General features: G+C 61.9%; 2 protein-coding genes across 3 annotated transcripts; one reads left to right on the top strand and one right to left on the bottom strand.

Annotated features, from left to right (window-relative positions):
* Positions 1–376: 376 nt before the first annotated feature.
* On the bottom strand, positions 377–17,131 carry PLCB3 (phospholipase C beta 3). 2 transcript variants are annotated; one of them, XM_032641010.1, is made up of 32 exons: positions 17,033–17,131; positions 14,236–14,313; positions 13,900–13,968; positions 13,670–13,810; positions 13,351–13,430; positions 13,186–13,239; positions 13,021–13,096; positions 12,813–12,913; positions 12,126–12,292; positions 11,897–12,043; positions 10,744–10,984; positions 10,455–10,539; positions 10,193–10,379; positions 9,197–9,402; positions 8,236–8,332; positions 8,071–8,155; positions 7,630–7,754; positions 7,156–7,310; positions 6,915–7,076; positions 6,156–6,255; positions 5,962–6,066; positions 5,639–5,730; positions 4,587–4,740; positions 4,466–4,501; positions 4,160–4,352; positions 3,600–3,741; positions 3,433–3,509; positions 3,231–3,320; positions 3,081–3,138; positions 2,720–2,806; positions 2,412–2,631; positions 377–1,327 (listed from the first exon to the last, which is right to left on the bottom strand). In XM_032641010.1, exons 1-31 carry the CDS (start codon positions 17,129–17,131, stop codon positions 2,428–2,430), a joined length of 3,693 nt encoding a protein of 1,230 aa, XP_032496901.1. In that variant the 3' UTR covers positions 377–1,327; positions 2,412–2,427. The 2 variants fall into 2 exon arrangements, with proteins under 2 accessions (XP_032496901.1, XP_032496900.1); XM_032641009.1 differs by lacking the exon at positions 377–1,327 and having other exon boundaries at positions 2,021–2,631.
* Positions 17,132–22,161: 5,030 nt separating this feature from the next.
* Positions 22,162–24,481, top strand: PPP1R14B (protein phosphatase 1 regulatory inhibitor subunit 14B). The gene is given in 6 exon segments (XM_032638751.1): positions 22,162–22,195; positions 22,198–22,304; positions 22,306–22,587; positions 23,621–23,704; positions 24,019–24,051; positions 24,144–24,481. Coding segments are annotated over 6 exon segments (609 nt in total). The 3' UTR covers positions 24,213–24,481.
* The last annotated feature ends 270 nt before the right edge of the window (positions 24,482–24,751 follow it).

Here is a 24,751-nt window from a genome sequence, read left to right as displayed (position 1 = left end):
GAGATCAGAGAGGGGTTGAGGCGGCGAGCAGAGCCACGGCTGCTTGGCCTCCGGGAAGCGGAGTGCGACCGGACCTCGGGGACCTCCAGGTCCTTATCTCTAATATGGTAATTGGGAACTGCAGGCCGGCTGGCCGCCGGAATTCCACGCACTGCAAACCGTGCCGCAGTCCCCCAGGGGAGGGTCATTTGTTCCTATTTGGGTCAGTCCTTTTGAGCAGCTACTGTGTGGCCGGCCTGGGGCCAGCGCTCCTCAGGGAACTGGCTGGACGCGTAGGGCGGGGGAGGGGGTGGAACGCTCGGGTCAGGGCTGTGAGTAGAGCGATGGCTAGGGAACCCGAGAAGCTTCACCAGGACCCGGGAGCAGAGCTCAGAGCTCAATTTCAGAAAGATTTATTGGCGCCCCCTACAGACAAGCCAGCACTTTGTACTAGGTACACAGAGATGAATTACGCCACAGCCCCTGCTGTCCCAAGCTTCCTGGCAAGGGGAAAGCCAGCCTCTCACAGTGGAGTTACTGTCAGCCAGTGCTGTAACAGGGGCCTGGAAGCGGGTTGAGGGCGGCTCCCTCCGGCAGGGTAAAGTCAGGGACGGCTTTAGGGAGGAGGTGAGCTAGAGCTGAGACTTGAGATGGGGGAGGGGGCTGTCATTCCCAGTGGAGGAAAGAATAAACCCTTGGAAGGATGGGGGAGCTGCAGAGACCAGGCTTCTCAAGGGTCGGAATGTCATGCCCAGGAGTCTGGAGTTTAGCCTGGTCTTTGAGGACCTGTGGACTGACGTGTAGTGTTTATGTGTGGAGTCAGGAAGATGGGAGTCAGCTGCTCAGGGGCCTGGACGGGGCAGCTTTGGGGCTAGGACCAGACCTGACCACAGAAGCAGGGAAGACCCGGTTAATGATACTGACCCTAAGGGAGCAGGGCCCAAGGCAGAGGTCCCCAGCCCTGGGAAGGCCCCGCTCTGGAAATCCTGTTTCTCTGGCCTCCCCACCCCATCTGTTTGCCTGAGGTTGCAGCAAAAACAAAGAAAACACTCAATTGGCAGGAGATAAGCTCAGATAAGAGGCTGCCTTCCTCTGGAGGAGGGAGGCAGCCCGGGAAGCGCCAGGAAGCTGGGAGAGGCCTTGAAGAAGTGCCAGCCTGACCCTGCTGCAGAACCCAGGCGCACCCTCGCTGCGGGGTCTCTGCCACTCCACGCTGTCCCAGGGCAGGAGGGGGAGGCATGGAGCAGGTCCTCCAGGCTGGCCGAAGACAGTCTGCCATAGAGGGTCCAGGCCCACCCTGCCTCCAGGTCAGGACGTCTTGACTTAGTTGTGGCCTCAGTTTCCTCATCTGCAAAACAGGCATAACGTCTCCCTCACAGGGATGAGGGGGATGCTGCGTCTCCTAGCCCCTGTGTCTGTGACTGTCAGCCTCCCTTCTCCCAAGGGTCACTTCCAGGCTCATCCACTTCCCACCTATTGCTGAGAGCCCAGGTCCCCTGATGTTGGGCAGGTTCTGAGCTGCCCAGCTCCACCCCTAACAGGTCCATCCCCCGATACAGTCAACTGCCTGTGTGGCCCGGAGCAGCCTCAGCGGAAGATGCTGGGTGCTTGGGTCATATCAGGCAACAGGAAGAGGGTGCAGGGGAGGCTTCCTGAAGCAGAAGCCTGAGCCTCTGTGAAGGGAGGACAAGAAGAGCCCGGGAGGGAGAAAAGTAATGGGTGGGGGTGGGGTGGGGTGGGGTGGGGTGGTGGGAGGAGAGGGGAGCAGGAGTGATAGCCCAGGGCAGAGGGCATAGAGGCAGGAAAGCCTGGGGGAGGCCAGAGGGCCTCTGATGTCAGGTCACTGGGAAGATCTGCAGGCAGGTCCTGGGCAAGGAGGTCTCAAGATTGAAACCCAGCAACCCTTTGTTGGGGGCCTGACCTCAATCCCACAATCCCATTTTATAGATGAGAAAACTGAGGCTCCAGAAGTAGCAGAGCCAGATCTAGGGCCCGAGTCCTCTCCAGCACTGCCCCACCCCAAACCACGCTGCACACAGGGTCCCTGAAATCCACTTTTATTCATGTAAAAGAATCCCCAAAGGATAGAGAAAGAACGTGACCCCGACTTCCCGGAGCTCGAAGTCTCCACCCACTGTTCCCTGGGGAAGCGAGGGAAATGAGTCCCACTCTAGGGTGTGGGTGTCCTGGGGGTGAGGCCCTTCTGGCCCACAGTGACCCACCCAGCACCTCCCCTAGGACTGAGGGCAGGAAGGAGGGACTGGGGATTAAAGGGGCCCCAGGAGGGTGAAGGAAGGGAGTTAGTGTGGGGTGCTCGCCCCAGTTTAAAAAAATAAAATTTCTAAAGATAAAAAGTTTAAAAAAAAAAAAAAAGCATTTAGTGTCTTAGCCTCCTGCCCTCCTCCCAGTGCCCACCCTGGCCTGGTGGCCACCTCTTGCTCAGCCAGTTCAGAGCTTCGTAGTCTCCTCTTGGCTCTCCGAATCAGCGCCGGACAGGTGCCCACTGCTCCCAGGCGCGTGACCATTGCTGGCACAGGCCACCAGATGCCCGTCCCCCAGTCCCTCCGGTGTCTCGCCCAGCAGGCTCCGGCGGATCTCCTGGGGCAGCCTCTCCCGCTGCTCCTGACACTCCTGGGCCAGCTGGGCCAGCAGCTGCAGGAAGAAGAGTATCACAGGCAAAGCCAGGCCACCCGGCGCCCTGCCTACCTGCTGCCTGCCTGCCCCTCATCCAAGGCCTCACCTTGGGCTCCTCTTCTGTCAGCTGTTGGAGAATCTGCTGCTGCGCGGCCACAAGGCGTTCCTGCCGCTGCTTTTGGGCCTCCTCCAGCTGTGGGGGGGCAAGGGCTCAGCCAAAGGTCTCTAAGGAAGGGGCTCGGACCCCAGGGCTCTGCCTGGGCACAGAAGTCAGGCAGGCATAGGCTCCCGGAGTTGTGTGGCCACAGGGTCCTGAGATGACTCTTATAGCAAACCTTCCAGACCCAAAGGAAAAGGTTCTAGAAATCCCTCTAGGGCAACGTAGCACCAGGCTGGCCCCCAGGATACAGGTTTACGATGACTGAAGGAACAGGGGTGGGCTAGGGTGGCACCTGAACTTCACTCACCCGACGGATGGAGTTGACCGACTCAGTGATGTGTCGACGGTTAATCTCTGTCAGTTCCCTGCACAGGAGCAAGGCAGGATGGGCTCAGTGCCCAGGCACCCGGCCCGGCCTGCCCAGCGCCCAAATGGCTCCCGGCCCTGATGCCCTTACGCCTCCTTCTTATGTTTCTCCCTGGTCTTTGCCTCTGAGATACTGTTGTGGCGCTTCCTGTCCAGGATCTTCTGCAGTTCCTTCTTCTCCCTGGAGAAGCCAGTGGGGGAAGAGGAAGCCTCAATGGCAGGACCGGGGTATCTGCCCTCCTCCTGGCACCAGGGAGGATCCCCCATCCGCCCATGAGATCCCCCGCCTTCACCTCTCGTTCATCTCCTTCAGTCTCTTGAACTGAGTGGCGTGAGCATCCATGACAATCTCCCTGAGCCTCTGCTGAGCCTATAGACACAGGTGGCCAACAGGTGACACGGGCTGTGACAGGCCTGTCCAGGAGGCAGTCTCTCCCCCACTGCCACACGTCCCCCTCACCTGTCTCAGGTGCTCCAGCCTCCGCTGGGCCTCTGTGTCCATCTGGGCTTCCCTCAGCTCCAGCAGACACTGCACCTGCTTCTTTTGGAACTCTTGATACCTCTTCACCTCTTCCTCCTCCTCCCTCTCGTCCTCCCCGCCTCTGTGGGGAGAACCCCTCTGGGTGATGCTCAGGTCGTCACATGGACTTGGGCTGGGAGGGCAGGGGGACAGGGCATACTCCAGCAGGCAATGGGAGATGCCAGCCCACAGGGGTGGGATCTGTTACGCCAATGAGGAGGCCCGTTAGCTCCACCCAAATGTTGGGAGCCTGTTTGGGCAACAACCTCTGGAAACACACTCTTACGGGGACTTCAAAAAAGGTATCGCTCCCTGGCGGAAAGAGGGTGGGACCCAGACTCCTCTGTCTTCCTCGCACCAAACCCTCCTCCCTGGGGTCAAGGGGCAGCGCTTGGCCGTCCCTCCACGCCCACCTAGTGCAAAAGCCCACGTGCACACACATTCTCATATTCACATCCATGCACGCAGCACACTTGCACACAGGCAGGCCGGACACTCACAGGACACCCGGCCGGTGCCGGCACCTGCTCTCGGCCTGGGCCTGGGCCAGGCTGTCGAGCAACCGGCGTGTGAGGGCAACCGCCTTCCGCTGATGCTTCTTGTGTAGCTCTCGAAAGTCTCGCTCTTGCCGGCTCTGGAGCTTCAACAGGGCCTTGTGGCCTCGGAGCTCATCCAGCGGGGCCGGGGCCACCTCTGTGGGCAGCAGAGCAAAGATGGGCCGGGCCGGGCTGGGGCAGACCAACCCTGCAGGAGCACCTGCCCCCTCCAGGAGTAGCCCCGCCCCCCAGAACAGGCCTGCCCCCTACCTGAGAGGACGCTGGCAATGAGGTCATCACGCTGACCTGGAGAGCAGAAGCAAGTCTGTCAGAAGCTGGAGGAGCCAGCAGCAGAGCTATGTCCCTGCGCCCACTCCAGGCTGCCCCTCACCTGGGCTGCTGAGGGAGGTGCTGGTGGGGGAGGTGATGGGGCCTGGGGCCCGGCGGGGGGAGGCGTCTAGTGGGCTGGGTGTGGGGTTTGGGGTCAGTTGGGACCCTGGCTGCTGAGACTGGGTCTCCTGGCTTGTCTCCAGGCCAGCCTGAGCCTGTGGGGGAGAAAGTAGAATGCTCTATGCTCTTTCCAGAAGATAACGTGAGGTCGCGTCTCTAGGATGCCAGGCCTCACTGCATATGCTTAGGAGCTTCCAGATTGTTCCGGAAAGCCTTAGCCCAGCCCCGTTTTCTCCCCTCTCCAAGTCCCCCTCCACCCTTGCCCACAGCTGCTTATCTTCCTCGTTGCTTAGCTCCTGATTAAATCAATGAAGGAAGTGACCACAGAGTGGGCACCAGCCTCTCCCACTAACAGCTCTAGGCAGCCGTCTCTATTCCCTGCCTGCCGCAGGGCCCCGTGAGACCGGGTCTAGATCTGCGGCGAGCCTCTGCTCCTGACCCCTCCCCGCAGAAGCCACTGCCCGGCTCCCAGGATTTCCAGATGCCCTGGTGAAGCGGCTGTGGCTGAACCCTGCACCCTGGCCTCCAGCCGGCTGGCAGCAGGAAGAGTTCTAGCCCAGGACTGTCCTGAAGGCCTTTCTCATGCAAAAGGGGTGGTTTCCACCTCCTTAAAATGTGGAGAGTAACGGGAGACTGCTGAGCCTATTGAACAAGGGAGCCCTGAAGCCCCACGCTGCCCTGCACCAGGGCGGAAAGGCCAGCGTTGGAGGCGGAGCCCAAGGTTGGAGGGACGGTGTGGGTGTGGGTAACTGCATGAAGTTAGCGTCTGCAGCAGGCAGGGAACAGCCACACTTGGGGAGAAGAGCCAGACCACCAGCTGGGAGTGGCATGGGACGGTGCAGGTGGAGGAGAGCAGAGAAGGCTGCGGGGTGGGCCCAGAGGTCAGCCCTCACCTCCCTACCCCACCCACACCCCGACCCCCAGGGGCCCCCAGGGTCCGGGTGAGCCTGAGCCCTGCTGCCTCCTGCCTGCCCCCGGCCTGACCCGGCTCACCTCACTCTCCCCAATGAGGGCGGCCAGCTGCTTGGCCCTCTGGTCCATCAGGCTGACGTGCTTGATGGGATTGATCAGGGCCTCTGCGTAGTCTGGGCGGGAGCAGAGGGCAAGGGTCTCAGAGACAGAACCCCCGGAGCCAGCCTCCAGACCAGCCTTCCCCAGCTCTGGTCTCACGGAGGGACGGAGGGAGCACAGAACCCGCCCTCAGCTCTGTTTACCACCCTCAGTTGGGGCCACCAGTCTCAGCCACTCCCAGGCCCTGGTAGTGTCCTTGTCCCCACCCTGCCTGGCCTGCCCCGCCCCAGCTCCCTCCAGCTCACCTTGGTGGTCATCGGGAATGTAGTCAGAGGCCTCAGTGTAGACAAGCAGGGCCGGCAGGCACAGCGGCTGGTTGGCCTCGTTCCGCAGGCAGATGTAGTGGTACCCTGGGAGGGCGGGAGGGCAAGGTGGCTGCGCCCCGATAGGTCCCCACACACCCTGCCCCCCGCGCTGCCCAGAGCCCAGGTGGCCTCACCTGAGCGGATGGCAGAGACAGGCAGGATCCGGTGCCCCACGAACTTGCCACCCTCCTCAAAGGCCGCAACGCGCAGCAAAGCCAGCGTGGGCAGCACCACCTGAGGGCCCAGACTGGTCTGAGCTGTAGCTGACCACAGCCACCAAGGCCGACACCCAGAGTGGGCCCTTGGACAATCTGACCCAACCACTGACCATCAGTCACCATCGTCACTGAGCCAGTGGTGGACCCACACCTGTGTGACCTCGCCAAAGGGATGACCAGCTTCCACCAGAGCCCTGAGTCAAGAGAACAGGCAGATGGACCCCTCCAGGCATCGCTATGGTGGGACAGGTCTGGTCACTGCCAGCTTAGAAACTGGCATGCGTCTGGGCCTGAGGCCACACCCCACCCCAGCAGGCTGCAGAGGGCCCATCCGTTTGGGGGGCAGGGAGAAGCTGGGGTGAGCTTGGAGCAAGTCCCTCCTGCCTGGGGGATGGGGTGGGCGCCAACGGGAGCTGTGGGACCTCCCGCTGTCTCAGCTTCCTGTCCTCTCCTCTCACCCCACACAGGGAAGGGAGTGTGAGCCTGATGCTGGGACATGCAGGACCCGGGGTGGGGCCTGGATGTGACAGGCCCAGCCTTGAGGTGCTGGGGCACAACCACCTCCACATCCCCAACCGCCACCAATGCTCCTGGTTCCCGTCCCCCCACTAAGAGAGCCCGGCAGGTCTGGGCTGCAGCTCCCAGTGCCGGGGAGGGCACAGGTGCGGGGCTCACTTTGGGGAAGTCGAAGGGCTCCTCATCCCACACGGGGTTGAACGAGTTCCCCTGAGAGGTCCGAGTGCGGTACTTGCGCCGCGTGTCGACAGGGAGGCCGAACATATCCACCTCCACGTAGATGCCCACCTTCCTGTCGGACAGGAACTGCCCCGAGATCACCTGGGGGGCCAGGAGGGTGAGGTGGCTGCTGAGAGTCCCGTCCCCAGGACACCCTGGCCCGAGCCCTCCCTGGCCCCACCTTGACCCGCACGGCATTGGCCACGATGCCATCCACGATGACCTCGGTGAAGGGGTCAAAGGACTTGTCTGGCCGCCGCATGAACTCGGGCTTGAGTAGGTAGCCACTGCGCCCGTTGTACTCGAACACGCCCGCGTTGAGCTGCATGGCCACGTCTGGGGGCAACAGGGGGAGGGCAAGGGTCAGCAGGTCGGATGGGGTCAGGAGTCAGGAAGAACAGTGCCGTGCAGAGGGGGGACCAGGAGTCGTTCAGGTCGGATCAAATGGCATCAAGGAGCCAGACTCGGGAAAGAATGGACAAGGTCTAGGATCAGCCAAGGTCAGGAGTTAGGGTCAGCCAAGGTCTCAGCTGGGTTTGGGGATCTGGGATGAGACGGTCAGAGGCCCCTTCAGTCAAGAGTAACAGGGTCATGGGGCAGAGGTCAGTGAGGCGGGGGGGCCAGAGGTCAAAGGTCAAGGCAGGCCAGCACTCACCCAGGGTCTGGAAGTTGAGCGCGACGAGCTGGCAGCCCACATTCCAGAAGAGCTGGGGCATGTAGTTGGACGAGTCCACGCGTGTGCCCTTGGGGTAGATGCGGCTGAGCTGCTGCTTGTTGTATCTGAGGTTGGCAGTCAGGGGCCACGCCGGGTACTGGCCCCGTCGGGTGGCGGCCCCGCCTTCTGCCTCGAGCCCAGTGCTCCAGGCCCATCCTCAGCTCCTGTGAACCCACCTCCCCGCCTTTGCTTAAGCTGCCCCTTCAGTCCCCCGCTTCTCCGCCTAGGCCCTGCACAGTCTGCCAGGCCTGCTCAAAACCCAGACCGGGGTGCTAGAGCATCAGGATCCTGCACAGGTGCTACGAGTGGGGTCAGAACAACCTGAGCCAGCCTCCGAGTGAGTAGCCCCACCCCACCAGCCCGAGCAACGCGGAAGGATACTCCACAAACTCCATGGGGCTCTTGGTCAGTTGCTCCATGGCCTTGGTCTCCACAAAGGATGACATCTCAAAGCACTTGTTCCTCTCTGGGGGGTGGGGAGTGGGAGGGGGTCAGGCCTGGCAGGGCCAGACCCCCTCCCAGTCCTCCACCTCTCACCCCACTCACTTCGAGCAGCCTCGAAGGACTTGAACTTGACGGGCTCGATGTAGTTGACAAGCGTCGACATTTCCTCAGTGGCATTGACCTCACTGCTGGCAGTGCCCTGTGGACCCCAAATGCAGGGTCAGCGGTCCCATGGCCCCCAGCCATCAGTTGGAATTTCCCTCACCTGCCCTCCACCACAAAGGAAGCACTGACCCTCCTCCCAGCCCTGCAATCACACTGCCCAGTTCTCCCAGCAAAGACCCCAGCCTGGCCACGCCTGTCAGTCCTGGTCCCATCTGCCCTGCAGCCTTCTCTCTGGGCCTCTCTGATGTGCCCTGGACCCCACCTTCCTGGTTTGCCTTCTATCTCCCTGATCCTTGGAGGCTGGAACTCCTCACCCAACCCCAGGGGCTCAATTATTCACACGCAGATGAGCCCCAAATTTCCATCCCCAGTCTCATTTCCAACCACCACCTGCCATCTCCTACTGGGTGGCTCACAAGAGCCTCAGACTCAACCCCTGCTACCTGAGCTCGACCATGGCTGCCCACACCCTTCCCCACTCTGGGCCCCTCTCAAACCCAATCTCATGATTGACCTTTTCTGTCACCTTCTCTCCTCAAAACTCAGCGCTCCCTCGTCTTGCACTGCCCCCTCCCCCTGCACTCTCTGGCCCTGCCACAGGGCCTTTGCACGGTGCTCCCTCTTCCTCAGGTCTGCTCACCCAACACCCCCGCTGAGGTCTGACTCCCCCTCCCGGCCCACGTCCTGAACACAATTTCACACTCGCTTCCGTGCCTGTTTATCTGAGACCCCTCCCTCACTCCACACACACCCCCCTCTGAACTCTGGGAGGGCAGGGATAACATCTGATCGTGAGCGGACCCAGCACCTGGTGCTGTGCCCGGCACAGTCAGGGTTCAGCAAACACTTGGGAAGTGAAGATGTGCCGCCACCCCCTCTTCCTGCCTGTAGGCCTGACCTCGTCGGTGGTCGGCTTTTTGGGGTCCGTCTGTTCCTCCTCTTCCTCATCCTCTTCCTCATCCTCACGGTAGGCAGATCCAAGGGCATCAGGGCCCCGCTGCAAACTCTCCTCACCCAGAGACTTCTGAGGCTCCAGGCTGGGCTTCTCAAGGCCCGCCTCCTCCCCATTGCTCAGGCCTGGGCAGCTGTCAGAGCTGGGGGACCCTGCAGAGGACAAGGCCACAGGCGGTCAGGGGTCAGGGCACACAGAGACACATAGGAGCCAGGAGGAGTTGTGCCCAGAGTGTAGAGGCGACTCACGGAGTCAAGGGGCACTCTCAGGGCACTGTGGCTGGGGGACAGGGGGAGCTCAGCAGCTGGATGGGATCAAACTGAACGGTGGTATAGAGGAATCAAAGGTCAAAGATCAGGATGCAGAGTTATAACCAGCAGGGAGATAGGTAGCGTGGCTCAGAAGGGTGAGAATTGGGGTACAACAGCCTTGACGGTGGGGGTAAAGGATGACAAGGTGGGGCTCCAAGTCAGGGCTCAGTGAGGGCCACACCCAGTGAGGGCGCTTAGTGAGGTGAGCACTGGGGTCGGATGTAAGCGGGACCTCAGTAAAGTGAGAGGTCCAGGGTGAGCTGAAATTAGAACCAGCTGGGTGGGTAGACTCAGTAGGGGTCTCAGGAGAAAGGTGGTTTAGGTCAGAGGTGATTGAGGTCAGAGGTCAGCATTCAGAGTCATAACCTGGTTGAGGGGGAGGGCTCTGTGAGGTGCGAGGTGGAGGTTGAGATTGAGGGGTCAGGAGGTGGAGGGAGCCAAATCCAACTGGGGTGAAGTTCAGTGAGGTGAGCACCTGGGGTCAGGGGTCAGAGGTCCCATACTCAGCTGAGAGGTGGTGAGCGGCTTGGTGAGGAGGGAGGTCAGGTTGGGATCCCCGGGGGAGGGCTGAGCTCAGCGAAGTGGGAGGTTAGGGTCAGGACTGGGGTCGAAGGTCAGGCCAAGACCGTACCGAGCTGGGGCGAGGAGGGCTCGGTGACGGCGGAGCTCTCGCTCAGGGCCGAGTTGCTCTGCTCTAGCGGCCGCTTGCGCACAGAGCTGTCGGGAACGCCAGTGCTGGGCCGGTGCCGCTTCTTGTTCTTCACCAGGATGCGGCCCATCAGGTCCTGGGGGCTGGGCAGGGGGACGCCCGGGGCCAGCTGGTGGGCACGGACAGGTCAGGGTCTGCTGGGCGCCCTCATCCCCATGCCCCGCCCCGGCTCTGAGCCCCATACCGGGTACTTGTCCAGGGGGTCGATGAGCAGCGCGTCCCCAAAGATGGAGCGGCAGTACTCAGCCATCTTGGCCTGCTGCTTTGCCCTGTGGGGCCAAGGTCAGGGGTCAGAGGTTCTTGGGGTGAAGCTGAGGTCCCCAGGGTAGGTCAGAGGCCGGCAGGGTCAGCGAAAGATCCCAGGGTCAGAGTTCACAGGAGCAGTCCAACAGTGCCATGGTGAGGTGGTTGTCTCTGGGTCATCAGGGGTCCCCAGGCCAGGATCGGGGTCCCAGGGTCAGGGGCCCACTCACGAGTCCACATGGTTCTCAAAGGAGAGGATGACAGGGTAGGGCGAGGTCTTGAAGGCGGTCTCCGCAATGGCCTCCAGCACATCTCGCAGCGGCACCTCCGTGGTCATGGTGAAGCCATGGGTGATGAAGGGCTCCTCCTCAGGCGGCCGCCCTTTCCACACGTCCAGCTCCACGCAGCGGCAGCCCCACAGCAGTGCCTGCCGGTACATCTCCACCGACGAGGTTCCCGCCAGCTGCCCCGCTGGGGGCGAGGCTCCGTCACCACGGCCACCCCGCCAGCCTCGCCCTCTTCCCCAGGTCTGCACTGAACCGGGCCATGCTGGGGACGCAGAGCCCCGGGGGTGGCCTGGCCCTGCCATGCTCTGTCTGGCCAGCTTCTGACCACTCCTTAATTCACTGTGGAACCAGCACCATCTCCCCGCAAAGTCCCAAAGCCGGGTAGAGTCGGCATCCGCCAGCACTGGCTGACAGGCTGGTTCCTCCTCCAGGTCTCACCCTCTCTCAGATAAACACCCGCCACCCCCCATCCCACCAGCCTGAACCAGGGAGTCAGCCCCAACACCCCCATGGCCCCTCGCTTCCCTTTCCTCCCTCCACCACTGCTGCCCTGGAACAGCCTCCATCACCTCCTCCTGGGGACAGCAGGCCCCTCCCCGCCTCCCATCCAATCTCTGCGAAGCACCTGGCATCATCCTTCTAAAAACATACCAGGTCACGTCACCTCCCCCTGCTAAACACCTTGCAAGAAGCCTTCCCACGCACTTAGGATCAGTCCAAATTCTTCCCATTCCTTCTGTGCCCCCTGGGTCCCTCTCATCTCTCCCTGCCCCAGTCCCCGCCCCACCCTGCCCCACCCCACCTCTCAGCCGCCTTTCTGCTTAAGAGCACCAAAGGGCCTCCTGCCCCCGGGCCTACGCACAGGCTGTTCCTTCACCCACAGGCTGTTCCTTCACGGGGCAGATGCAGGCCTCAGCCCTTCCCCCGGGGAAGCCTCCTGGACCACCCCGAGAAACCCATGCACAGAAGCCCACTCCCCAGGGCAGGCAGTCTGTTCCAGGCGTGTATCCCTAGCAGGGGCCACCCCAAAAGGACGGAAGCAGTCTAAGGGCCAGAGGGCAGAGGGCAGAGGTCATGCTAGGATGGGCTTGCTCACCAGTGAGATAGGTGTTGTGTGAGGAGTTGATGAAGTAGGCACTGAGCGGCTGGGTCATGTCTGCGCTCAGATCCAGAGCCTCTAGGGGCAGGATGCCATTCTCCTCACCTCCCAGGTAGCGGCTGAAGCCCTCCATGGACATCTGGTCTGGGGGCGGGGTGGGGTCAGCAGGGTCAGCAGGGGCAGCTGTGGCCCTCCCGCCTTGCCCCCAGCTCCCACGCCGGCTCACCTCTCTCCAGGAATTGCTGGTTGGGCTCATACTTCTCGATAAGCAGCCGGGCCTGGGAGGGCCGCAGAGGTGGGTACAGCACTTCATTGAGCCTCGGGTCCCGTTGCTTCTGGTTGATGAAGTCCATGAGCTGCTCCAGTGTCAGGTATGGTTTGCCCTTGGCGCCTCTGGAGGGGGCGGGAAGTGGAGTCGGGCTGGAGCCTCACCAGCCCCTGCTCCAAACCCTCACCCTGCGAAGAGTCAGAAGCCCGGGTCTGGCTCCAGAACCCTCTGACTGGGACTTGGGCAAGTCGCTGGCCCCTCTGGGCCTCAGTTTCCCCATCCGCCCTCCTAACCATTTGGTGCTGCCATTGGTATCAGCAAGGGCTTTGGAAGCCACCAAGTGCCTGGCCCACCACACCATGCTTCCAGATCCTGGACCCGATCTCAGCTCCAGCCCTCACCGACAACACATCTGAGCCACTGGGTCCTCAGCCCCAGTGTGCACAGATGACAGCAACCTCGGCCAAGGGTCAGCATAGAACTGTCCACGACAGAGCCCCAGGCAAGGCAGCTCTGAGCACAGGCACAGCTCCAGCACGCAGAGACCCCGACAGCTCCAATTCCCCTCCCTTGAACTGGAAGGAACGCCAGCAGAGGCCAGACATGGCGTATGGGGGGCTGGGAGGCAGGCCCAGCCCTGCTCACATCTCCAGCAGGATCTTGTCAATGTCCGGCCGCAGACAAAGCTTGTTCAAGAACCGCTCGAAGATTTCCAAGGAAAACTCGTCAGGCCGGATGGACTCGCTCTAGGGGCCAGGAGTGAAGGGTGAGAACCCAGGGACAGCCAGCCCTCAAAGAGCAGGCGCCCACTGTGACACCCCCCAACTCCGGCCCCCGTCCCCAGCCCCCTCACCCGGTTGAAATTGAGGCCACAGGATTCCAGCGCAGTTTCTACCCGCTTCTTGTCTGCTGAGAACATCTTCAGGATGCTGAGCAATGGGAGGGGTTAGGGTTAGTGGGGGCAAAGGTCACCAAGGTCAGAGAAGCAGAGAAGGTGCTGAGGGAAAGGGGCGCTCACTTCTTGACCGGGATCCGTCCATCCTGGTTCACCTGCAGTTTCAGCTTCGTGTACCTGGGGACACAGGTAGAAGGGTCACGCCCTGGGAACAGCTACCTGAACCCCACCCCTGCCCCCGATGCACCCCCCCCAACCCGGCCACCCCGGGGCAGGCCCAGGGCTCACGCTTTGCGCAAGAAGGTGTTCCGGGAGGCGTTCTGAGCCAGGATGTTCATGGCCAGCTTGAACAGCTCCTCGGACCAGACCTGAGGGGTCAGGATCCAGGGGGAGGGCGTGAGGGGGGCACAGAGGGGCTGGCCCAGCCACAGCCCACGCCCAGAACTAGGTCTGGTGCGCACTAAGTGCTTAAATACCACTTTGTAAGAGGATGATTGGAAACAGGGGCAGAGGACAGCCTAGTACACAACAGGTGCCTACTAAGTGATGGCTGACTCAGCAGGTGAGGCTGTAGCTCCCCCAGGCCGAGCCATCAATCCCAGCCCACCTTGGCTGTGTCATCCTGCACGGCCATGAAGTTCAAAAACGATGTATTCACCGGGTCTGGCCCGGCCACCACTGTTATCAACTTCTCCTCCAACCGGGCATCAGGGCCCCCAAAGCCCAACACCTCCCGAATCTTGGGGTCCTGAGTAGGTGAGAGCCAAGGGTGAAGAGGGTTGTCCCCATCCCCCACGGCCTCACTCCCATCCTGAGTCCTGGGCCCCCATCACTCACCTTGGGTAGGCGGGCATAACGGCCTGTCCTCGTGTCCCTGATGGAACTGATGTCCAGTGTGTCCACCTCCTGGGGAAACCAGAGGCCAGGGGACGTCTGAGAGGCTACAGGGTGACAGCTGGGAGCCCCCAAGCTCCCCACGCAGGCCAGGGAGTGTCCACCCCCTGCTGGAGCCCCAGCCTCAGCCCCCGCCCTTAGCACTTCCTGTCCAGGGAACCGTGGGAGAAGTCAGGCAGCAGCGGGGCCCCACCCCCATGGGCGGGGGCTGGGGGTGGTTTCGGGGGTCTGGGGTGGGAGCCCTAGACCTCAGCAAGCTGCACCAGCACCCGCCCTCACCATGTTGGGCCCTGTCCAGTACAGGAAGAAGCCACTGGGGTCCACGCGCAGAGTTACCAGGTTCCGACTGGAGGCCTCCTGGGGACGAGACGGACGGCAGGGGTCAGGGGGTAAGGGCTGCCGCCCAGGTTTGGTCCCTGGACACCCTGGGGCCATCCCTCCCACCCCACCCCACCCAGTCTTTCTCTCAGTAGCGAAAAAACGAAGCCTCAAGCCAGCCCACAGGTCCTTTGTGGCTCCCTGCAGTCCTCAGGACAAAGCTGAGGTCCTAGTCCCCTCCCAGCCCCACTGCTCTCTTGCCCTAAGACTCTGTCACATAGACCACTAACTACCCTTTCCCCATCTCCAGTCTTTGCATCATTGTTCCTTTGCGAGGATATTCTCCCTTCCTTCTCTATCCCTGAAACCTGGCCTGCCTCCTTGGGGAGGCCCCCCCAGACCCCAAGCCTGGGCTCAGTTTCCTCATAAGGTCTGAGAGCTCCCTGATGGCTGAAACCCTCACAGCCCCCTTGGGAATATTTATGGAATGAAAGAAGAGGGTTTGGACGCCTGACCCCCCTGGTCCTTCTGTGTCCCTCGGGTCCCCATGACGACCAGCCACCCCTTACATCTGCTTCAAAGTCCATTACCCCCCCAACCCTGCGCCCCACTGGAGCCTCACAGCTTCGAGGCTCACCCCACCTCACAGAGCACAGACTAAGTCCCCTCGGAAAGGGACTCACCCTGCCCTCAGGACTAGACAGTGAATTCTGTTCTCACTCAAACAGCCCTGGCTGGCAGGAGGGTAGAAAAGGGTGCACCGGCCCCATTTTCTGAGGAGGGCCACCCTGTGTGACTCAGGACCAGCAGCAGTGGGGGAGGGGTGGTGTCATCAGAGGCTTAGACTCGGCCAGGGCCCAAGTGACCAAGTGGCTCCAGGTAGAACTCTCCTGCCCCAGGCCAAGAGAAGACGCTGCCTCACCTTGGTGCCACCCCAAAATGCTGCTCACTGGTGGACGATCCTATGGTCGTAACAACAGCTCACCCTCACGCTGCCCCTACTGCTTGCCAGGTTCGGGTCTAAGCACTCAATATCTAGGAGCTCACTTAGTCCTCCTAACAACCTATGAGGTTTGCACTCTTGTTCTTCCCAGCTTACAGGTGAGAAGACCGAGGCACAGAGAGACTACCTAGCTTGCCTAACGTCAAGAAGAGGAGCCAAGATTTGCATGCAGGCAGTATGGCTCCAGAGTCCCGAGGTTTGGGAAGCAGGGAACTAGGACCCCTGCCAGACTCCCAGCTCCTGACCTCAGCCACAACCCCACTGTGGGGCCTGGGATTAGTCTCCCTTCTCCAGACTCAGTTTTCATCTTCTGGAGAATGGGGACTGCACTAGCCCCGCCCATCTCAGCCTTTACTTACAAAGGACAGGAGGTTGATCTGGGGGCAGAGGGGATAGGAGGCTTGGGAACTGTTGGGATGCTTGGGCCTCCCCACCTCACTGTGCTGACACCCATCCTCAGCCCCTCTCTGGGATTACCAACCCTGCCCTGGGCTCAGGGCCCCCCAGGAGTGTGATGAGGGGGGAGTTCTGTGGGTACTGCCTCCAGGGTCTCCCTCTCCCCCTCCTCAGGGGTCTGGTCTTCAAAGGCAGCCCAGGCCCCAGGTTCTCAAGACCCAAGTCCCTGTCAGCAACCCCCACCCCACCCCCAGGGCCCTCTCCCTGTTCCCACTTCCTTATTTGGGTTTATCACACTGGAAGGAAAAGGAGAAACTTTTTCCCTTCAAGCCGGCCTGGGGGGAGGGGTCTCCCCTAGCCCCAGGGGCGCCGGGGCACCCCTCTATGGCACACCTGTTACCTCAGGCCACGCCCCAAGCCCCTCCCCCCAGATCCCACGCCTACCCGCCCCACCCAGCCGGAAAGGAGCCGAGTCTTCCAGGCCTCCGGCCTGTCTGGGAAGGAGCAGCAAGGCAGCTCAGGCAGGCGGGGTGAAAGCCCTGGGGAAGGAGGGGCCCAGGGGGCAGAGGAGGGGGCGGTGTGTAAACGAGGGTGAGGTGCAGGACAGCTCGCAGAGCCGCAGGTGGGAGCGGGGCCTCTGGGAAGCTCCAGGGGCAGGTCAGGTAAAGGGTGGTGGGGAGGGGAGTCAGGATCTATTGGGGTTCAAAGTCCCGATGCTAAGGAGTGGAGAGCAAAGTTCCCCCGGGGTGGAGGAACTTGGGGGGGGGGCACAGTCTCCACTAGGGCGGGTGACTTAGTGCTCCCACCTGAGCAGCGAGCTGGGCTGGGATCCAGAAGCAGGGCAAAGGGGTGCCAGCCAGAATAGGGTGAAAAAGTGATGAATGGAGAAGAATGTTCAGACTAGGGCACTGGGAAGGGTAGGGTCCCAGAGGCACCCACTCAGAATGGGGGTACACTGAACCAGACTGGGGGCTATGGTTCTTGAGCCAGACTGTCCAGTGCCGGCCAGGGGTCTGGGGACCAGGCCAGGGTTGGGGGAACCAGAATTAGACCGGCCGGGAGAGGTGAGAAGGGCCAGAGAAAATTGGGGGGCTGGAATTTATTGGGGTTCGAAATCTCTGGGCCAAGGAATGAATGCCATATTTTCCGTAGATGAGGGAGTGGGGGGTGGGGGACAGAGTCTTCATTACGAGGACGACTGGGGACTCAAGTTTCCGGAGCGCAGCCAGGCTGGGATTGTGGTGGGGGGGGGGGGGGCGCGGTGGCCAGGCTAGTCTGGGCTGGGGGTCCCCGGCGGCTGGCGGAGCTGGGGTGAGGGAGTCCCCGGATCTGGGCGGAGCAGGGGGCCCCTGCACTTACCTCGTCCCATTTGATGAACTTACTCCCGCGCCGCAGGGTCTCCACGACGGTGGGCGGCTCCAGCTGCAGCGCGTGGACGCCGGGCCTGGCGCCCGCCATAGCTGGGCCGGGGGCGGGTCGGGGACCCACGGAGCCCCGACGGGGACCCGACGGCGCCGCTGCTCCCTCCGCGCGCTCCCGCGCGGCCCGCTCCGGCCCGGCGGCGTCACCGCCCGCCCGCCCGCCAGTCTGTCCGGGACACACCAGAGAATCGGCGGGGCCCGGCCGGGGCGGGGCGGGGGCGGGGCCGCAGCGGCACCGCCCCCTCCCCCGGCGTCGGGCCCGCCCGCCCCGCGTCGGCTCCCCCTGGCGGCCGGGGTGGCGACTGCAGCCAGAGGAGGGATGGGGCAGAGGCACGCCCGGACTGGGGCACTTCGCTGGGGGTGGCTCAGCTGAACCCGCTCGGGGTTAGAGGAAGGCGCTTCGGGGCGGGGAGGCTGTTGGGGTGCAGCTGGAGGGACTGCGTGCAGAGGGCGCTGCCGAAGACCGGCCGGGGTCGGCCCGCTAAGGTTTCTGAGGGGCAGGGGCGGGGGGTACTACCGGAGAGCAGGACTTGGGCCAGGGGGCGCAGAGACCTGCCACCCACCCCACTCCTGCAGCACTTAGCTGAGCGCAGGAAAAGACATTCCCACCCCCCCTCTGTGCCCTCACTTCGCCTCACCCCCTTCTGCAGCAGCTCGGTACCCGCCCTCCCCTCCCTGGGAGCAATTAGCAAGCTAATGGGCCTTCCGCCGGCGGGCGCCCCTCCCCCGTCCCTAGCCCGGGGAGGCCCGGCGCCTGTCGCCTCCTTTGAGGACCCAAGCACCCTGGCTTTCCAGAGCGAGCCCTGGAACAGCGCCCTTCTTGTTCCGCAGACAGCCCCCCACAGCTCAACCTGGAGCCTGTCCCTGCGGGGCTCTCGACTGCAAACTGAGAAGGGGACAGCTGGTCGTTTGCCCAGAGGGGTCAGAAGCCTCCTGGGTGTCCACGAACAAGGAGGGTCGAGGAGAGGCTCTGCCACTCCTGGCCCACAGCAGGTGTCCTGAAATCTGCTGCATGCCAGGGACGGGAGCGGGGAAGGCGCATGGGCACTGAGATGGGTGGGGGCTGCAGCCCCTCCCGCAGGGCTTGGCTGGGGGGGCTCCTGCCTGGGGGCCCCTGTGGGAGCCCCCCCAATACAGAGACAGTAGCAGCAGCAGGTTTAAAGTAGAACTCATCCAGAGGGGCCAGCCAAGTCACCTAGAAACCCAGAAAGAGATGGAGCTGCTTCTGGGGGAGGAGGGGTCAGTCAAGGAGGAGCCAGCCCTACAGGCCTCTGCCCCAGGCTCTCAGACCCCCAAGGGGAGCCCTGCCTGGCACTGGCCATCCTCAAAATCCCCACCATGTTGGGTACCAACTCTAACCTAACAGATCTCCTAGCCTTTGGCTGAGGCCCTGTGGGGTGTGATTATTATCTCTACTTGAGGCGCAGAGGAGGGGAAAGGGCTTGCCCAAGGTCACACAGCTTCGTAGGAAGATTGCAGCCCTCTGTCTTGAAGGCCAGTTTATGTCCTGCCTTTACTCCGTGCCCTTGAAGAGACAAAGAAAGGGGGACAGGACTTGTGATCCTTGTCCTCTCTCACCAGGGCAACAGAGCCATAGCCCTCAGAGACTCAGGGACTACGAGGTCTCACTGGGCAGTGCCATGCCAGGTAGAGATTGGCCTCTGCTCCCGCTGACTTGGGTCCAAGGCTACCGGCAGAACTTCGTCTCTCTGTGCCTCAGTCACCTTGTCCAGAAGGTGGAGGTTGTCAGAGGATGAAATAGGCAAATGGGTATGAGATGACCCCTAGGTGTAGACAGCTGAATCTCTAAGGAGTGAGAGCAGGCTGTGGGGACAAGGGGAAGGAAGGAGGAAAGGGCATGGATCAGCTCTGGGCCAGGGGGCTAGCAGGGCCTAGAGCCAGGGCCTGAGCTTAGGGGTAGAAGCTCTAGGCAGCAGCTCCTTGGAAAACAGGATGGGAGCCTGTTTCCTGGGCCTGAGCCCCTCCCCCTCTCCCTCCACCCCTCTGTCTCCCGAGGCCAGGGCAACCCCCATTAGAGGGCTTCTTCCTCCTCGGACACTTTCTTGCAGCCTTGGTAATGGTAATAGAGTTTCTCGGCAAGCAGTAAACGGTGGAAGGAAGGCAGCCTTTCCGGCCTCTACCCTTGATTAAGGGAGCGGTCTCAGCCAAGGGACCCTCCCTAGGGCCTCTGCTTTGAGGAGGGGCTGAAAGCAGCCTTAGCTGCCCTCTGGTGGAGGGGGGCCAGGATCCCAAGAGGGGTGGGGCTGGAGAGGCCACAGCCTGAGGCTGGAAGGATGAAGAGCAGCAGCGATGACAGGTTCAGACAGGAGAGCAAGGGCTGGGATATGGTCTTGGAGCACTGACCTCAGCCCCAAACCACCAGAAGTCAGCAGAATCCGCCCCTCTGAAGAGGCTCAGGGCAGGTAAATGACTTGCCCAGGGCCTCGAAGCCTAGGGCAGAGGCAGGATTTGAACCCAGTTCTTCCACTCCAAGGTTCTGTGCTGGGCACCCCAGCCTCCAAGACAGCTGCAGGCCATCATGGCCATCTGCACTAACTGTTCACAGGGTAGGCGGCCATGGGAAGGGACTGGATGGACAGGGGGGTCAGCCCCAGGAATCTGGGAGTGCCCTGGGGGTGGCACAGGAGGTGGAGAGAGGGAGAGTCAGGAAAAGCATCCCTGGCTCTTCCCTGTTCAGCCTAGAGAATCCTCAGGGGACCCCTGAAATTTGGACATGACCGGAGGCCTTCACACCAGCCTTGAGGGGAGGAAGATCATTGCTCAGGGTCATAGCATCTGGGGGGTGCAGAGCTGGGGCTGGTCTTCACCCAGGTCTTCACCGCCAGTAGGTTTCACTCCCACAAAAAGCTATGGTATATCCTCTCTTGTAACTGTGAGCTCCCCAAGGCCTGAATCAATGCTCCAGTTCAGAAAGAACAGACCCGCCCCAGTGGGGTGAGGTGGGGTGTGGTGGGGAATTTGGATGTGGGTAAGTTGCTTCTCCCATCAGGCCAAGCTGAGAGCCAGAGGCCAGGCTGGGGTTGGGGCTCTCTTTGAAAGAGTGGGTCTTGCCTAATCCGCAAGAGCAGGGTCAGCCCTTCCCTGGGCCCCCAGGCTGGCCAAAGGAGGCTAAGGCCAGAAGGGGGGCTGGAGAGGGAGGAGGCATCAGCCCGTCACCAAGCCACATTAACCTGCCCCCTACCCAGGCCTCCCACCTGGCCTGAATCCCACCGCCACCATCACCACACACACCATTCTCAGCCAGCGCCTTCTCATTGTCTATTCTCTGCAGCTACAAGGTAAGCCTACAGTCCTAGGTTTGAGTTTGCCTGCAGCACCAGTTGTGTGACCCTGGGCCGGTGTCATCCTCTCTCTGAACTCCATCTACTGCAGAGGACTTCTCTGGCATCCAGAGAGAGGGTGTCTGTGAGGCGCTGGGACTTAACTGCCTCTCAGACCCTGAGACTGTTCTTGGGACTGCAGAGGGTGAGCCCGCTGTCTGTGGAAGCATCCCAAACAGAGCTGCACAGCCTTGTGCGGTGGTATGAGTAGTGATTTTGTGTCAGGGGACCTGGGTACACAAGCTGAGCTCCATCTCTATCTGGCTGTGTGACTTAACCCCTGTGGTTCAGTCCTTGAATCTTCCATGCACTTTCCTATTTAATCTTTGCCACAGCCTTCAGAGGAAATGGATGCACAGAAGAAGCCATTCTTTCAGTCGGTCATTTGTTCAACCAATAGTTATCGAACACCTACTATGAGTCTGACCTAGGTGCTGAGAGTTCAACAAGAGTCAGGTAATTTGCGCGACCCATGTGGGTTTGAAGCCCAGCAGGCCCACTCAGCCATGGGCATCAGCAGTAAACAAGGGCCAGACAGGTCTCTGCGTCATGCAGCTCATAGTTGAGAAATGGGAGACAGACAATGAACCAGTGAATGAGAGACACTATTTAAAAATATGGAAAATCAAAGCAGGTGCGGGAATGAGACGCACGGTCTGCTTAAGAGAGGTGGGCCAGATTAGGCGCCTGTGAGCTCTGAAGGACAGAGGCGGCCACAGGGCGAGGATCTACCGGAGAGCGAGTGAGGTGCCCTCATGCTGGAACCGACTATGTGGAACCGACCGTAGGAACTCTCATTAGGGTCAGCTGTTATTATTATCTTTATTATCGTGAGTACCGGCTCCCCCACTTCCCAGCTCTTTACGCCTCAGTTTGTACACAGAGAGGTTGCGGGGTGCAGAAAACTGCGCCCTGTGGAGACCAGCCCTACGAGGGCGCTCCAAAAAGTTCTGCGCTTCCCGGACCCGGTTCCGCTCCAGGGGAGGGGCGGCCATGGGGACCGGACCCTGGGAACTACATTTCCCATAATTCCGTCCCCGCCGCCATCTTGGCGGGTGGGCGGTGGCTGCCTGGGGTCTGGCCCTTCAGGCCGCCCGGATCGCTCAGCTCACCCCCAACCTAGGCCTCCATCATGGGGGGCGCGGAACCCCGACGAGTAGGCCGTCCGGTGACCTGGGCAGCGCCTGCCCGCCTTCTCCACTCTTCCACCCCCGGGCGTCCGGCCCACGTGTCCGTCCGCGCGAAGAAGCCTGCTTTTTACCCGCTGGCCAAGGGCCTGAGGACCCAGAAGTCGGGGGCTCCCACGTCTCTTCCTCGGACCTCTGTCCTGTATACAGTGCCCACTCCCCTCCATTCTCAGACGGCCCCTGTTTTTGCTTCAGTCAGGACAGAACACTAGGTTCCCCGCAGGAGCGCAAATCCGGCTACCGGACGCTTAGAACGCCTGGGCCTGGGGCAGGAAGCTTAAAAGGGATAGCGGACAGCTAGGTCCAAACCTCTAAGGACTAGACCCTCTCCTAGCCCCTGCCCGAGGGCGGGGTAGGGGTGAGGGGCCTGCTGCAGGACTGTCCCTTTAAGGGGGTGTGGTCGGGGGGCGGGGGAAGCGATCGAGACAGAGAAAGCGGCTTCGGCTGCGGCGGCTCGGGCGGCGGCCGCGGGGGACAAAGGGCGGGCGGATCGGCGGGGAGGGGGCGGGGCGCGGCCAGGCCAGGCCCGGGGGCTCCGCATGCTGCAGCTGCCCCCGGGCGCCCCCGCCGCCGCCCTCGCAGCGGAGCCGTGCGGAGCCGAGCTCACGAGCTAACCCGAGCCAGCGGCCCGGGGCCAGCCGGCGGGCGTCCCGGAGGCGGCGGCGCAGGGAGGGGCCCGACGCGCGCACGTGGCCCCGGCGGCCGCCATGGCGGACAGCGGCCCCGCAGGGGGCGCGGCGTTGGCGGCTCCGGCCCCTGGACCGGGGAGTGGCGGCCCAGGGCCCCGCGTCTACTTTCAGAGCCCCCCTGGGGCTGCAGGCGAGGGCCCGGGCGGCGCGGACGACGAGGGCCCAGTGAGGCGCCAAGGGAAGGTCACGGTCAAGTACGACCGCAAGGAACTACGGAAGCGCCTCAACCTGGAGGAGTGGATCCTGGAGCAGCTCACTCGCCTCTACGACTGCCAGGTGTGTCCCCCACCCTGCGCCGACACCCTAAAATCAGTCCCGATTCGGGCCGCCTGGGAACCCCACCTTGAGCCCGCCTGTCACCCGGAGTCAATGGGCGCTCCGCTTCCGCGCGCTCCCCAGCTCTCCGTACTCCCCGCCCCCAATGTATGCTTTTTCTTGTCTGACCTAAGTCACTCCTTTCTTATCTGCTGCCTTGGACAGGAGACTCGGGGCTTGTCTGGGCTGGCGGGGAAAGGAGATCTACCTATTGCTTGCTAGCCTAGACTAGTTAAAAGGCGCTAGCTAGCCTGGGTGGTGGTGGTACGGGTCTTGCCTATTCTAATGGGCTAACCTGGGGCTCCATCTTGTCATGGGGGGGCAGGCTAGCCCACTCTCTGGGTTCTAGTTCTCCACCCTATGACTCCTTCCTTGATCGAATGGTGACTCAGTCCCCGGGGGGCAGGGTGGAGGAGTGGGCTTGCCCTGTGCTGCCTACCCTAGCGCAGCCCTGGGATGCAGCTGACTCCAGACGGGAGAGATGCTTTCTGGGGCGGGGGTGGTGGTGGTGGCAGGCACCCCCTCCCTCAGCAAAGCATGGGCTCTTTGTTTCCCCTTTACCAGGCCTGGGTCCTTCCCACTGACCCCTCACCCTTCACTTCCTCCTCACTCCTGGGAAGCTGTGACAGGTGTTTGGGGGAGGGGAAGGGGCTGTGATGAGTTGGGACAGCTGGCCCCACCTGTGCTTTGGTTGAGATGGGGGGCCCGGAAGTTGGGGAGACACATCTGCAGGGTTCCTAGCCCAGGATCCCCAGCCCTAGCTGTCTGGCACCCAAGGTGCCCAACTGGCAGGGACAGGAAGTTCCCCCCCATTGGGCAGTTTGCCTTGGCACAGGCCTGATCTGTTTTCTCCTCGGAGCAGCTGCCGCTGTCTGCTGGGCAAGAGGGCTGGCTCATCTGCAGTAGGGCAGAGGCCTCAGCCAGAGAGCCCCTCTCACACCCTCTCTCCCAACTCAGGCCCTTGTTTCTCCCTCCTCCCCCACCCCCACCCCAGGAAGAGGAGATCCCGGAGCTGGAGATTGACGTGGATGAACTCCTGGACATGGAGAGTGATGATACCCGAGCTGCCAGGGTCAAGGTGAGAGGGGTTGGGGGGCAGCAGGGCCAGGTCAGGGGAGCAGGGAATAGAGGGGTGCCTGGAGGCACTGCTCCGTGGGTAGGCAAGCCTCTGGAGCCAGGCCTTCTTTGGTCTGAGTCAGCCAGCTCTGTGACCTTCCTGGGCTCAGCTTCTGGCTCTGTCAAATAGGGCCAGTGGTACTTGCCTAGCTGTTCAGTAGCTGTGGCATCTCCTGTGCCTCAGGGTGGCCCCAGTGCCTTGGAAGAGGGTATAGATGAACTTTAGGCTCGTGTTCTTGAGACTCATAGTTATACTTTTCCCCCGTGCCCCACTAGGAGCTGCTGGTTGACTGTTACAAACCCACTGAGGTAAGGAGGTGGTTTCCCCAGAGGGTGGGGTGAGGAGCCTGGAGTCCTGTCATCTTGGGTTCTGGTCTCCCTAATGTCCTCCCTCCCTCCAGGCCTTCATCTCTGGCCTGCTGGACAAGATCCGGGGCATGCAGAAGCTGAGCACACCCCAGAAGAAGTAAGGGTCCTCGACCCAGGTGAACGGTGGCTCCCACAGGACAATCGCCCCGCAACCTCGTAGCAACAGCAATACCGGGGGGCCCTGTGGCCAGGCCTGGTGCCATGCGCAGTGCTCCCCGTGCCCCTGGCCCAGGGGCCTCTTCCCTGCCCCCTCAGTTTTCCATTTTTGGGGTTTTTTATTATTATTAAACTGACGGGACTTTTTGTGTTTTTATATTGACTGCGGCGCGGGCCCTTTAATAAAGCTAGGCTATGCCTTTGGTGCAGTTGACAGGCTTGCCTGGCTTCTTTTACGGGGGACACACTGCTCTACAACTGCTGCCAGCTCAGCTTCTCCCCAGGTGACCGCACGCCTTCCTGAGGGCCATGAAGCCATGGCAATACCCCGGTGCTGGCTCCCAGACCAGGATCTGGAAGTGGCTGGGGAGTTGGGGAGGAGCCGTTGTTGCTGCTGGCAGGCAGGAATACTCCTTTTCCCCTCTGGACAAGGGCCACCAAGTCACCCAGGGCTTGGCCATCATGACCTCCATGCCACTGAGCC

This window comes from Phocoena sinus, chromosome 8, assembly GCF_008692025.1.
Source record: "Phocoena sinus isolate mPhoSin1 chromosome 8, mPhoSin1.pri, whole genome shotgun sequence".
Lineage (NCBI taxonomy): Eukaryota > Metazoa > Chordata > Mammalia > Artiodactyla > Phocoenidae > Phocoena > Phocoena sinus.
The sequence above is the reverse complement of the archived record's forward strand: the minus strand, read 5'-3'. Positions and strand labels throughout refer to the sequence as shown.